General features: G+C 38.5%; 1 protein-coding gene across 30 annotated transcripts in view; it reads right to left on the bottom strand.

The window, feature by feature from the left end:
- The window catches only part of slmapa (sarcolemma associated protein a), a 269,091-nt gene that overhangs the window by 35,576 nt on the left and 220,875 nt on the right, over positions 1-12,640 (bottom strand). For 25 of the 30 annotated variants that reach the window (XM_072582350.1, XM_072582348.1, XM_072582347.1 and 22 more), the window contains one exon: positions 6,637-6,699. The exons of the other annotated variants lie outside the window; for them this stretch is intronic. In XM_072582350.1, coding sequence (XP_072438451.1) covers positions 6,637-6,699 — 63 coding nt within the window. The remainder of the gene's footprint in view (positions 1-6,636; positions 6,700-12,640) is intronic. 30 annotated transcript variants of the gene reach the window in all.

Raw genomic sequence — 12,640 nt, 5'->3', positions numbered from 1 at the left:
TAAGTTCCTTGCAATCTTGTGACATTATTGCACTTTACACCGCAAAAAGTAGATTTACTTTGAGGAAATATGATTTAGGTTGCTATATAGACATACTTGTAACAATTTTAGACATGATCAGGTTTGGAAGGAAGCTTACACTTCACTGCTAATGATGGAGCAATGAATAGAATCTTAACTAACAGCAATTCACAAAGCTTAATAGAAGGTTGATAGACGCTTAATTTCAAGATTTCTTAGAAAAGAAAACTATGGTTTCAATCATCTAATTTCATGGGGTAAACATGATAGATATTTAATAAAATGATTGCCTTTATGTTGTTCATTGGTACTCCAATGCAATTTACTATAGTTTCAGGGTAATTCACATCAAAAGGTGGAAGAGAAATTAAATCAATGTGGATTATCACACTACAAGGACGGCACAAAGGCCCTCATGCAGATTACCTATACAGCCTATTATGGGTTACGGTTTGTGATTCACAAGGAGCTAGAAAAGAGGTGAGAAATGCAAGCACACTGGCAGAAGGAAGCACAGTAAATTAGCATACTGTCCTGAAACTTCTGTGATCAAGGCTGAACTTATCCAAGAGGACTGGTGTTTGTGATGAATCAGCTTTGAATGTCCAGGGTAAAATGAGCTTTGGAAATAATCTTGCTACAATGTGGTATGTTGCCTGGATACCAACCATTTGTGGTTGGAATAGATTACTGACATCAACCCTTCTTTTTGTTAGTCTAAGGGGCTGTTCAGTAGGTTGTGGCAGAGGATGGACTATGAATACCTCTCACCAGAAGAGGCTCTTCTCTTAGGTAACAGGATAGTTTATTACATCTCAATAACTATATATAGATTACATTAACAAAGACATATTAACTATTATTATGTAGAAGTAGATAAGATATTTGCATCTTTATGAAGATACTACTCCCAACTTGCTCCAATTGTAGCTGCTTGATTGTAACTGCTAAAAAGCCTGCTCGAAGCTCCACCTAGTGGCTAGGATATAAATCAGAGCTGGCAGAACTTCAGCTTAGCTCAGATGAACCACTTCAGGTTCATTACCTTATTCGACATCTGTTCGTCAAGCCGTTCCCACTTAATTTTTGCAAAGGCTTAAATGACTATATTACATTTACCTCTACCACTTTTCTCCAATCCAAGCCCCCTATCACATCTAAGTTCACAACTCTCAGTGAACTGTTGGCTTGACAATTCTTCCAGAATGTGCTTGTTTCAGACTTGGTCATAACTTGAACATGGTGCCCTTGATGCTAATTTTTTCGTTATTTCTCATCTGGACAATCCTTTGTTGCAGCACATCTTTTGCTGAGAACCTGATTGATTGTTGACATTGTTGTTGGCATTAGTCTATTACTCTATCTGGGGAACCTTTGATTTCTCAATGACTGTGACGGAGAAAGTAGTTTAACCTTTACACCATGCACATAAGATTTGGCCAATAATTCACTTTATAAAATGCATAGGCCCTGTTAGATCTTCGGAGATAAGGTTTTGTTTTTATAGGATTTGCCAATGATTTTTGCTGGTCACTGTTTCAAAGATAATTTAGGTAGCTTTTTCTAAAATTACATTTTCTTGGACTATCAAAAGTCAATAAAGATTGATCAGAAATACCAAGAACAATTCTGTCTCTTATCAAAACTATTTGTAAAGCTAATATTTGTATAACTATCTCCAGATTCACCTGGAAGTTGGATTCTTCTGTTGAATCTTGCCTGTCAAAGAATTCGACTTGTTTTTAAATTAGACTAACTATGAAGGACTTTTACAAAATCATTGAAGGTATCTGTCTTCTTTCATTTTTTCGTGATTGCAGCATGAACATGCTAATGGATCAACTGCAAAGAGCATTATATTAAATTATGTGATTTTTGTGGTTAACCTTGAGACAATTCAACACCTCAGATTGCTTCTCTCTATCAGGAGTGTTTCTGATCTTGAATCTGCTCGGAAGTGTTGTCTTTTCCCATTTCTTCTTAATGTGTTGATTAAACTTACTCCTGTGAAAGTATTTAAAATCTGTATAATTTTAATATTGTTTAAACTTGAAGTTCTGCAAGGTCGTCTTTGCATTCAGAAAACTTTCAAACTAAGTTGCTATAAACATGTTAAAATCTTCAAAGATTTATATTTATTTTCCAATCTGTAGCTAATTCTTGATAACCATTGATCTCTCTCAAATTATTCTCAAAGGTTTCATTTGTATTTAATGGTTGTTGTGATTTACTATTTCCACACTTCTAAAAAAGATGCTTTTTTAAGATGTTACCTTGCAAATGTTACAAATTCATGTTTATTAAAGTTTCTACTCTTACTATATCTTGTCTTCTTAAAGCTTCTTGCTTTTTAAATTGATACTGTTTTAATGTCCATTCTTGAAGTTATTACTTAGTTTCCAAATTCTGTCCAGTAGCAATATTGTTGAAAGAAAAAGCTGTTAGACCAGTTTTCAGCAACTTCAAAGTTTTAAATCCTAATTTTCTTAATCTGCCAGAGAAATAACCCGGATTTCTCTTTAACGTAAAATAAATGGAGGCTTCATGCCATTTTTCCTTCTTCACTGATTCATTTGCATTACTCCTCCCTGCAAAATAGTGATTCGGACTTTTCATGCTATAAAACTTCAAATTTTTCGTTAAGACTTTTTCTCACCTCTAAATTGCTTGTAAAGTGTATTTTCATATGCAATGGACTTGCTCAGATCAGTGGTTTTGAAAACTTTTGAACATGGCTTTGTTTTTAAGCTAGATTTCTTCTCTAGCTCTATGATGTTCGTCTGCAGCTGCAACAATTCATGTTTTAATGGTTGGTATTATTTTATAGATTTTCCAGAATTGCCAGCCTAAAATGTGTAGTGCAACTAAGATATTTACCTTTTCTCTCTTAATGACTTAACTTATTGCCAGAGCCCAAGATCCAATCGTTTCTTGCTGATTCCCAGTTTAGTTTTGCTGCCGTCATTCCAAAGTAGCAGGCGATGAAACATCCCTCCCAGATCGTCTCAACGCTTTCTATGCTCGCCTTGAGCAGAATTTCGGCGTAGAGGTAAGATCTATTCCGACAAGTCCTGATGAACCTATCCCAACAGTCACTGATCAGAGGTCAGATCAGTTTTCCTTTGTGTGAATCCAAGGAAAGCAATGGGACCAGATGGAGTACCAGGCCGTGGACTCAGAGCATGCGCAGATCAACGGCAGAGGTTTTCTCAGATATCTTCAACCTCTCTCTGCCGGTTTCAAGAGGGCCAACACCATCCCTTTGCCTAAAGCGGCTCATGCAGCGTGACTCAATTACTACCACCTAGTGGCCCTAACTTTGGTGGTTATGAAGTGCTTTGAAAGGCTGGTCAAGGCATTAATCAACTCCAGCCTCCCCACTACTCTTGACCCAATCCAATTTGCCTATTGGACCAACTGATCCACGTCAGATGCCATATCACTTGCCCTTCACTCCTCCCTAGAACATCTTCACACCAAGAACAGCTACATAAGGATCCTACTCATTGACTACAGTTCAGCCTTCAACCATTTTCCCTCGAGACTGATTACTAAACTTAGTGATCTCAGACTAAACCCCATTCCCTGCAACTGGATGCTCAGTTTCCTGACCCACAGGCCACAATCAGTGAAGACTGGGGACAATATTTCCTCATTCCAAACACTCAACACTGGAGCACCCCAGGGATATGTACTCAGCCCCCTACTGTACTCACTGTATACCCTTGACTGCTTAGTCAAATACCAGATTAATGCCATTTACAGGTTCGCTGATGATACCACCATAGTCGGTCGAATCTCAGATGGTGATGAAAGAGACTACAGATAGGAGGTGGAAGACCTGGAAAAATGGTGCACTGAGAGCAACCTAGCTCTCAATGTCAGCAAAACCAAGGCACACATTATTGACTTTCAGTGGGATGTTACTCATGCCCAGCTCAGAGGTGGAACAAGTGGAGAGAGTGTCAAGCTCGTGAGAGTGGTCATCAACATGGACTGGACTCTTCATGTGGATGCATTGGTTACAAAAGCCCAACAACCTATCTTGTTCCTCCAGCAGCTGAGGAAATTTGGCATGACGGTGAATACCCTTGCCAACTTTTATAGGTGTGCCATCGAGAGCATTCTGTCTGGATGTATCACTACCTGGTATAGCAACTGTATCATTCAAGATTGGAGACAGTTACAGAGAGTGGCGAACTCAGCCTGGACAATCACAAAGGCTAACCTCCCATCTATAGAATCCATCTACCAGGCGTGCTGTCAAGGAAAGGCTGCGAGCATTCTCAAAGATCCATCCCACCCTGGCAATGTTTTTCTACAACCTTTACCATTGGGGAGAAGGTCCAGAAGCCTGAACACACGCACCAGTTGGTTTTGAAACAGTTTCTAACATACTGTTGTTAGAACACTGAATGGGCTCACAAACTCTTAACATTCGTCTGTTCCTGTGTATTTGATATTGCTGCTGTTTACCATTTATTTACTTATCTATGCTACTTAACTCTGTGATCTGCCTGTATTGCTCAAGACAAAGCTTTTCACTGTGCCTTGGTACATGTGACAATAAATTCAATTCAATTTTACTGTCTCCACTTCAAACTGGTTTTTTTTGGTGCCACTTTTTTGGTCTGGCTGATTTAAAAAAAAGCTTTAGAACAGCTTTCTTACAGCTCCAGTTCAGCTTTGTAGGTAAAACTTCCAGCAGGAAGTACTGTCTGCTGCTTCTGTTTAAACTAATTCAGAAGCCAAATGAGTTGGTTCTCCTTTTTGAAATGGCAATGATTTAAAGTGGTAATTCACTTTTGGGTTGAAAATTTCTCTTTCTTTCTCTTCTGATTTGTTTGAATTCCTTCTCCTCATGCTATGGATCAAACCCACTGAAATAATGCTATATTATGCCTGGGTATCAACCACCAATGTGGTAGAGAGCTTCCAACAATCCTCCTTTCAATGCTAGCCGAAGGGGCTGTTTGGTAGTCTGTAGTGGAGTCTGTAGTCATTATTAAGTCTCAGTTTTACAGGCTTTCATCTTAGATTACAGAAGGTAGCCTACCCCACCTGAGTAATTACATACTCGTTAAATTAACTAATAACTAAAGGCAAATAAGACACTCGCGTCTCCATCAGAAGACGGTGTCCCAACACCACCTAGCTTCAACTGTAGTTCCCTGATTGAAACGGTCAAATAGACAATAGATGCAGGAGTAGGCCATTCTGCCCTTCGAGCCTGCACCGCCATTCAATATGATCATGGCTGATCATTCCTAATCAGTATCCTGTTCCAGCCTTATCTCCATACCCCTTGACTCCACTATCTTTAAGAGCTCTATCCAATTCTTTCTTAAATGAATCCAGAGACTGGGCCTCCACTGCCCTCTGGGCAGACATACTGCCACAATATTCCCATACTCCATCCAGTGACTGTTATATATCAGAATGGGCAGAGCTTCACCTTTTGTATCCCCTATAAAACAAATTGAAGACCAAGATTTAGTGCTCTGTTCAGCAAGTGTACGAGTGAGCCACTTCAGGTGCAATTGACTCCCCACCAAAAGCAGAGGTTCACCAGATCAAGCACCGATTAGGACTTAAGTGCTGCTCAGGAGCTTCCCAGCAGTAGCCTCACCACTTAAATTCCGACATTTGTTGGCCAATTAAAGTCTGGCAGCTTCAGGGAGCTGAAGATGTTGCTGGAGCGCAAGGGTGCACAGCCAAAGATCGCCGCATCAGTCAGCAGGGAGGTGTTTATTTGGTTGCATGGGAAGCAAGTACAGATTTTTAGCATACACCATCTGCCCCTAGAAGGCCTTAATTGGTGGCATATTGAGAATATTGCCCATCAACCTTCTCATCTAGAACCAAAAAGTTAAGCTGACAAGTCGTTGCTACATCCAGACAATGGAAAAATCAGATTCAGCAGACTAAGACGTGCAAGCAACAAAAGCGACCCGGGGGGGGGGGGGGCATCAATTTGAAATAGCCTTCAAGATTAATGGCAACTGTTGGAATAAGAAATGTTTCATTGTGGAAAGAATTTTGCTATCAGGAATAAGTATTCTGTCTTTTAAAGGTAAAATTAAATGACTATGTACAGATAAAAATATACAGCCATATTTAGTTTCAGATTGCTTTAGAAAAGAGCAAGCATAGATAATGATGGGCTAAATGGCCAACCTATACTATAAAATTTAATGGCCCTGGCACTTAGATGAATTTTGCTGACACCAATCTGAACAATCACATTGCCTTATTAAAGTTACCATCTCATATCAGATAAATGTTTTAAATGGATTGTTGACAAGATAGTGCAACCTCTGTACATAACCAATACAAGTAGTGACTGTGGAAAATCAAATGTAATCTTCATTTTGTGTCATAATAAACCGAGAGGCTCTTTGCACGTCAGAGTTTTAATATTAAAATTAACATGGAAAAATGGAAGTTTAGAAAGTTCGTAACAACAGAATATATATACACTCAGATTTCTAATAATTCATCAGAAATTTTGTAAATTTTCCATATCAGTTGAGAACTGAGAGAAAGATAAAATCACTGCCACCTCATGGAGGCTTGTACTGTGCCAGCTAATTAATAAATACACCCTATACTTACACTTGAGATGATCCAGCTCACTTTCATGTTTTCTGCTGGAAGCTCTCGCCTCTGCCAAGAGGTCTGCGGTGGGGTGAAGCAGAAGACAGGCAGAAGAACAGTGCAGATGAAACAGAAGCCAGCAAACATAGAACACAGAAAAGCAAGAAAGGCTGCGTGAGAATGACACAGAAGCCAACATGAAAGCCTTATCTCTTTAAGTGCTGGCTCATACCTGTTTTTAAAACTGGGAATGTGTGCAGAATTTAGAATTTCAAATTTAAATTAAATTCCCCAAGATAAATAATAATAGTTTGAAGCCAGAAGAATCTTCTCCAATTGCAAACTACTTCACCAATTACATACAAAGAATATGACCCAAATAGTTCATACATTTTGCTCCTTGTAGCTAAGCGTAACTCCTAAGGCATTTGCCATATATCCAGTTACGGAAAAGCACTATGACAAAACTGTCTACTGTGACTGGCACTTGTCTGAAGTATTATTATACCCTAATTTTGATGCAGGGCTTCATATCTAATCATTTTTAATTTCAACTTGTTGGGATTGATATTAGTGCTGCTTCTTTGAAATGATTTTCTGTTCAATTGTGGATCACCAAAAGTTAAATATGTTTCATAGTATGAAGAAAGGCAAAAAAAAAGGATTGTTACAGTTACCAACCACCACTTTTTGCAATAGCTCAAGTGTTTCAGAACAAGACTGTTAATGCTGTATATTCTGTGACAGTCCAAGACAAAAGAAAGCACATACAGACACACATGAATATGCTTTGGCTACAGCAATTTAATATATTAATACATGCACTACCAGTCCTATTTTTGAATATGGAGAGAATGAATATAGTCCCCATCTAGAGTTAACAGTGAACACAGCATTGAAGTTGCTTTATTAGGGACAGGTCATTTTTGAAGCATGGCTTTCATTTTACATGTAAATCTGCATTTGCTTTGCAATTTATTAGGGTTTCTCAGAGTAAATACAAATACCAATTCTGAATAATTAAGAGTATTATCTCTAACTATGGGTGAGGTGCCAGATGACTAGATAGTGGCTGATGTTTAAAGAGGGATGTAAGGAGAAGCCTTGGAATTAAAGGCATGTGAGTCTGACTTTGGGGGAATGGGGAAGTTGTTGGAGGTGATTCTGAAAGATAGGATTTATATGCATTTAGACAGGCATTCCTGATTAGGGATAGCCAGCATGCGAGGAAAACCATGTCTCATAAAGATTGTGTTTTTTTTAAGAATTAACCAAAAAGATTGATGAGGGCAGAGTAGTGGATGTTGTTCACTTCAACTTCAGAAAAACATTTGACAAGGTTCCACATGGTAAACTGATTAGTAAAGTCAGAATCAAATGGGATTCAGAGTGAGCTTGCCAATTGGATATAAAATTGGCTTAACAGCAGGAGGCAGAAAGTGGTGATGGAGGGTTGTTTTTCAGTCTGGAGGCCTGTTACTGGTGGTGTTCCATAGAGAAGAGTGGTTGGGTCTGCTTTTGTTTGTTATTTATACAATTGATACAATCTTCTCAAAACTTGCTAACAAGTGATCTAGATCAGCATATAGAAGGCATGGTTAGTACATGTGCAGATGATACCAAAATTGGAGGTATAGGAAACAGTCAAGGGGGTTATCCTAGATTACAAAGAGATCTTGATCGATTGGGTCAATGAGTTGGGTAGTTGTAGATTTAGTTTAATTTGGGTAAATGCAAGGTATTGCATTTTGGTAAAACAAACAAGGACTAGACTTATACAATTAATGGTAGGGCCTTGGGTAGTGTTGTCGAACAGAGAGACCCAGGGGTTAAAGTTCAGGTACCTAATTCGTTGAAGTTTCGGTAGACAGGATGCTTAAGGCGGTATTTAACACACTTGCCTTCATCACTCAGCTCTTTAGGAACTGGGATGTTAAGTTGAGGTTGTACAGGATGTTGGTGAGGCTTCTTCTGGAGTACTATGTCCAATTTTGTTTGTCCTGTTATAGGAAGGATATTATCATGCTAGAAAATGCTCCGAAAAGACTCACCAGCATATCTCTGGGAATAGAAAGTTTGAGTTATAGGGAGAAGCTGAATAGGGTGGGACTTTTTTCACTGGATGTGAAGGGGTAGGAGGTTGAAGGGTGGCCTTATAGAGGTTGTTAAAACTATGAGGAGCATAGATAAGGTTAATGGCAAAAGTCTTTTCCCTAGGATAGGGGAGTTCAAAACTTCAGGTCATAATTTTAAGGTGGGACAGGTTTTACATTGAAGTAGCAGACCACAGAAGAATGATCTTAATTTCTTTTCCCAGTGAAGGCAAAAGAAGATAAACAGCATCTAATGTGAACAATAAAACCATTTGAATTAGCCTAATAATAATAACAATAATAATAATTTGAAATATACTAATAACAATCAATAACTTGAAAAGTGACTAACCATTTGTTTGTGTAACAATGTATGCTTAAAATTTACAACTAATTTATTGCAAACAGATTTCAAAAATTAGCGTTTAAAAATTATTTTAAAAACTCAAAAATGTGAAATGATTACTGGATAAAAAGAAACTGCCAAATAATAATGCAACTTCACACAAGTGCAGCAATTTACCTACTCCCCCTACGAAGGATGATTGGGTTTACTTAAATGATGGTGTGTTCTGGTATGATATTGTAAAGAAACTGAATAGTCGATGTTTTGAGAGGTGCATAATAGTCAGTCAATTATTTTTACTGCACAGTCCCACATATAATGTTCCCTCCGTGCCACAAATTGGAGAAAACATTTTAGAATTGTTACTGCTTCTTCTCTTTCCTGCTGACTCCCCAAACTAAACTTGCATGATCTCAATATTATTTTGAATAACAAGTCATATATTGCGTGCTTTATCAACTGCAATATTCATGTTAAAATTACTTTATGATTAATTGTTTGCGTGAATGCATTTCAATTCAAAAGGCCAATAATAACAAAATAATTTTAAATGCTCAACATAGCTTTGCATGACTACATGCATGAACAATTTACAAGCTACAAAACAGGTCCTCAGAATGTTTTCCTAGACCTCTTTCTTCCAATACATTGATGAGTGTGTCAAAGTTGCTTCTTGCTCTTGGCTAGAATTGGCAAATATTGTCAACTTTGGTTCTAAATTGCACCCTTCTTGAAATTTCACACATTCGAATACTGATTTCCCCATCTTTCTTGACCTCTCCATCTCCGTTCTGGCTATCCATTAATGTCCACTGCAAACACATTGTTTATGCTTTTTCCAACCAGATTCTTGTAACAATCCTGTTCCAAACAATACTGGGTTTTACAACTAAAGTTGTTACCAGAAGTGAAATAGTGAACAGTTGGTTTTTGGGATACAATGCTTCCTTTCAACCAAAGAATGAATCATTGTTTTGCTTTGTTTTGAAAAATATTCTTATGATGAATTGCGTATGTGGATTACTTGGGTGTCTCAGTTCAAATTCTAAAATCCACATGAGGGCATAAATGTCATCTGTATCTGACTTTTCATTGCTTTCTGTTTCAACAATCTTGTGACAATGGGGGCTAACAGAAACACTTTGAATACCTAACCTTTTTGTTAACTGACTTAATTTAAACTGCCATCAGTCATATCAAGTATCATTATCACAAAGAGTTTGTCATGTCCATTTTAGAATGAGGAATGTGAAGTATATTTTAATGATAGAAGAAATAAGATCTGGGGAAAACTGTTATGGTTTTGCTCATGGTCATTAATCTGATTTGTTCACGCTCGCATTTACTGCCCATCCATAATTGTCCTCGAGAAGACAATTATGGAGTATCCTTCATGAACTGCTGCAGTTCATTTGCTGTTGATACACCCACAATGCAGCTGAAGAATGAGTTCCAGGATTTTGACCCAGTGATACTCAGCTCGATATGTAGAAATCAAGATGGTGAGTGGTTTGGAGATGAACTTGCAAGTGGCAGTATTCCCATGTTTCTGCTGCCCTTGTCCTTTTAGATGGTAGTGGTCATAGGTTTGGAAAGTGCTATCTAATGAACCTTGGTGAATTTCTGCAGTGCATTTAGTAGATGGTTCACATAGTTCTGAGCCATATATACTGGGCTGAATTTTATCAGTCCTCTGGGGACAGGCTGAAGGGGCAAGGGAAGACAGGGCAGGAGGTGGAGTGCAAGTCATTTCTCTGCCACTCTACCAACTTTACCAGTTTCCACTTTGATGTCAAAATTGCCAATTTGGCCATTAAAAGGTGCCTTCCTTGAAAGGATTGCAGGCATTTCAATCCTGATGGCCTCATGGTAGGCTCGTGGAGAGGTGGGGTTCCTGAACATATTATGGGATGATGTCACGGCAATAGGGATCAAAATTTCCTAATTTGCTCCTGGGATGACGAGGGCATTCACTTAGATGGGAGAGTGCAGTCCTTCTATGGCGTGCTTTGCTTCTAGACGTAATCTCAGCAGGGGCCACCACTTTCAGTGGCACTGCTGAAACTGCTAATCTGCCAGTCCTCAAATTGGCCAGCAGCTTTTAGGAAGGCAGTTGCTTGGTCCAGTAGCAACCGATCAGTTGCCCACCTGATACAAGAGAAGATACAACCTTGGGTCCTGTATACAGTCAAAGCAGGGATAGTGCCTCCCTCTGAGCCTACTGATTGGAGACTAGATAAAAGAACAAAATTAGTCCATATTTTCCAAGTTATTTGATGATCTATTGCAGACATTTGGAAAACATTGAGCAGCTTCTACTTGATTAAATGATCTTTACAGGAGTATGCATGGTTTATTGGTCACGAGAAGCATTATAATTTACAGATGGCTTGAAATTCAAGGATATTCTTTGATTCACAGGAAATATAAACGGTCTTTCAAATGTTTAGATGGCAAAAGAACGAGTAAAAACTCAGCTAAAGAACTGGTTTAAATGTTGTTAAATGATGAAATTGAAGGGGCAGAAAGCTCACTAAAATAACAGATCAAACCTATGAATTGCAACCTTCCGTTAACTTTCCATTAGTACTGCTAGGTTATAGTAATAAATTCCCATGGTACTGTAAAAGATATTAAGATCCATACGAACATCATAAAAGGGCTTTATCTTGATGCTTCCAACCAACAAGATAATAATTCTAACACGAGGGGCAATGCCTTTGATAAGGTCCCACATAAGAAATTATTAGTCGTTCTGCTATAATACACGCTTTGTTAATGTGAATTCAATGTAACAGGATTGATGAATTGGGGACAGCGTTTCTAAAGCGTGAACTTTTATAACATATGTTAGCTGTAATAGATGATTACATCGCCTACAGTTTAAGCCCTGCTTCCAAGAGCAGGGGTTGTACAAGAATGCAACTATCACTTTGTAGAAGAACTACCTGTACTTTGGACATTGGATTGGGGTATTGTACTGATATGGATACAGAAAGATTGGCAGACAGGAAAGAAAGAGTAGGAATAAACTGTTCTTATTCAGAGTGGCAAGCAATGATTTTTCGGGTACCACAGGGGTCAATGCTTGGATCACAGCTACTTACAATACATATTAATAATTTAAATGAGGGAACGAAATATTTTATTTCAGGTTTGCAGATAACACAGAAGTGAGGAGGATGCAGAAATACTTCAGACTGATTTGGGCAAGTTGAATGATTGGCAAATCTATGGCAGATAAAATATAATGTGGATAAACATGATGTTTTGTAGCAAAAACAGGAAGGCAAATAGGTACCTAAATGGCGTCAAAATGTGTGGTTCTGGAAAAGTACAGCCAGTCAGGCAGCATCCAAGGAGCATGAGAGTCAATGTTTTGAGCATAAGCTCTTCATCAGGAATGTGGGGGGAGGATAATGGAGCTGAGAGATAAACGAGAAGATGGTGGGGCTGGGGCTGGGGGGGGAAGGTAGCTAGGAATGCGATAGATAGATGAAGGTGGGGGGTGATGTTGGTGATAGGTCGGAGTGGAGGGTGAGAGATAAGTTGGAAGGAAGATAGACAGGTTGGAAAGTTCAAG

This window comes from Chiloscyllium punctatum, chromosome 12 (genome assembly GCF_047496795.1).
Source record: "Chiloscyllium punctatum isolate Juve2018m chromosome 12, sChiPun1.3, whole genome shotgun sequence".
Classification (NCBI taxonomy): Eukaryota; Metazoa; Chordata; class Chondrichthyes; order Orectolobiformes; family Hemiscylliidae; genus Chiloscyllium; species Chiloscyllium punctatum.
The sequence above is the reverse complement of the archived record's forward strand: the minus strand, read 5'-3'. Positions and strand labels throughout refer to the sequence as shown.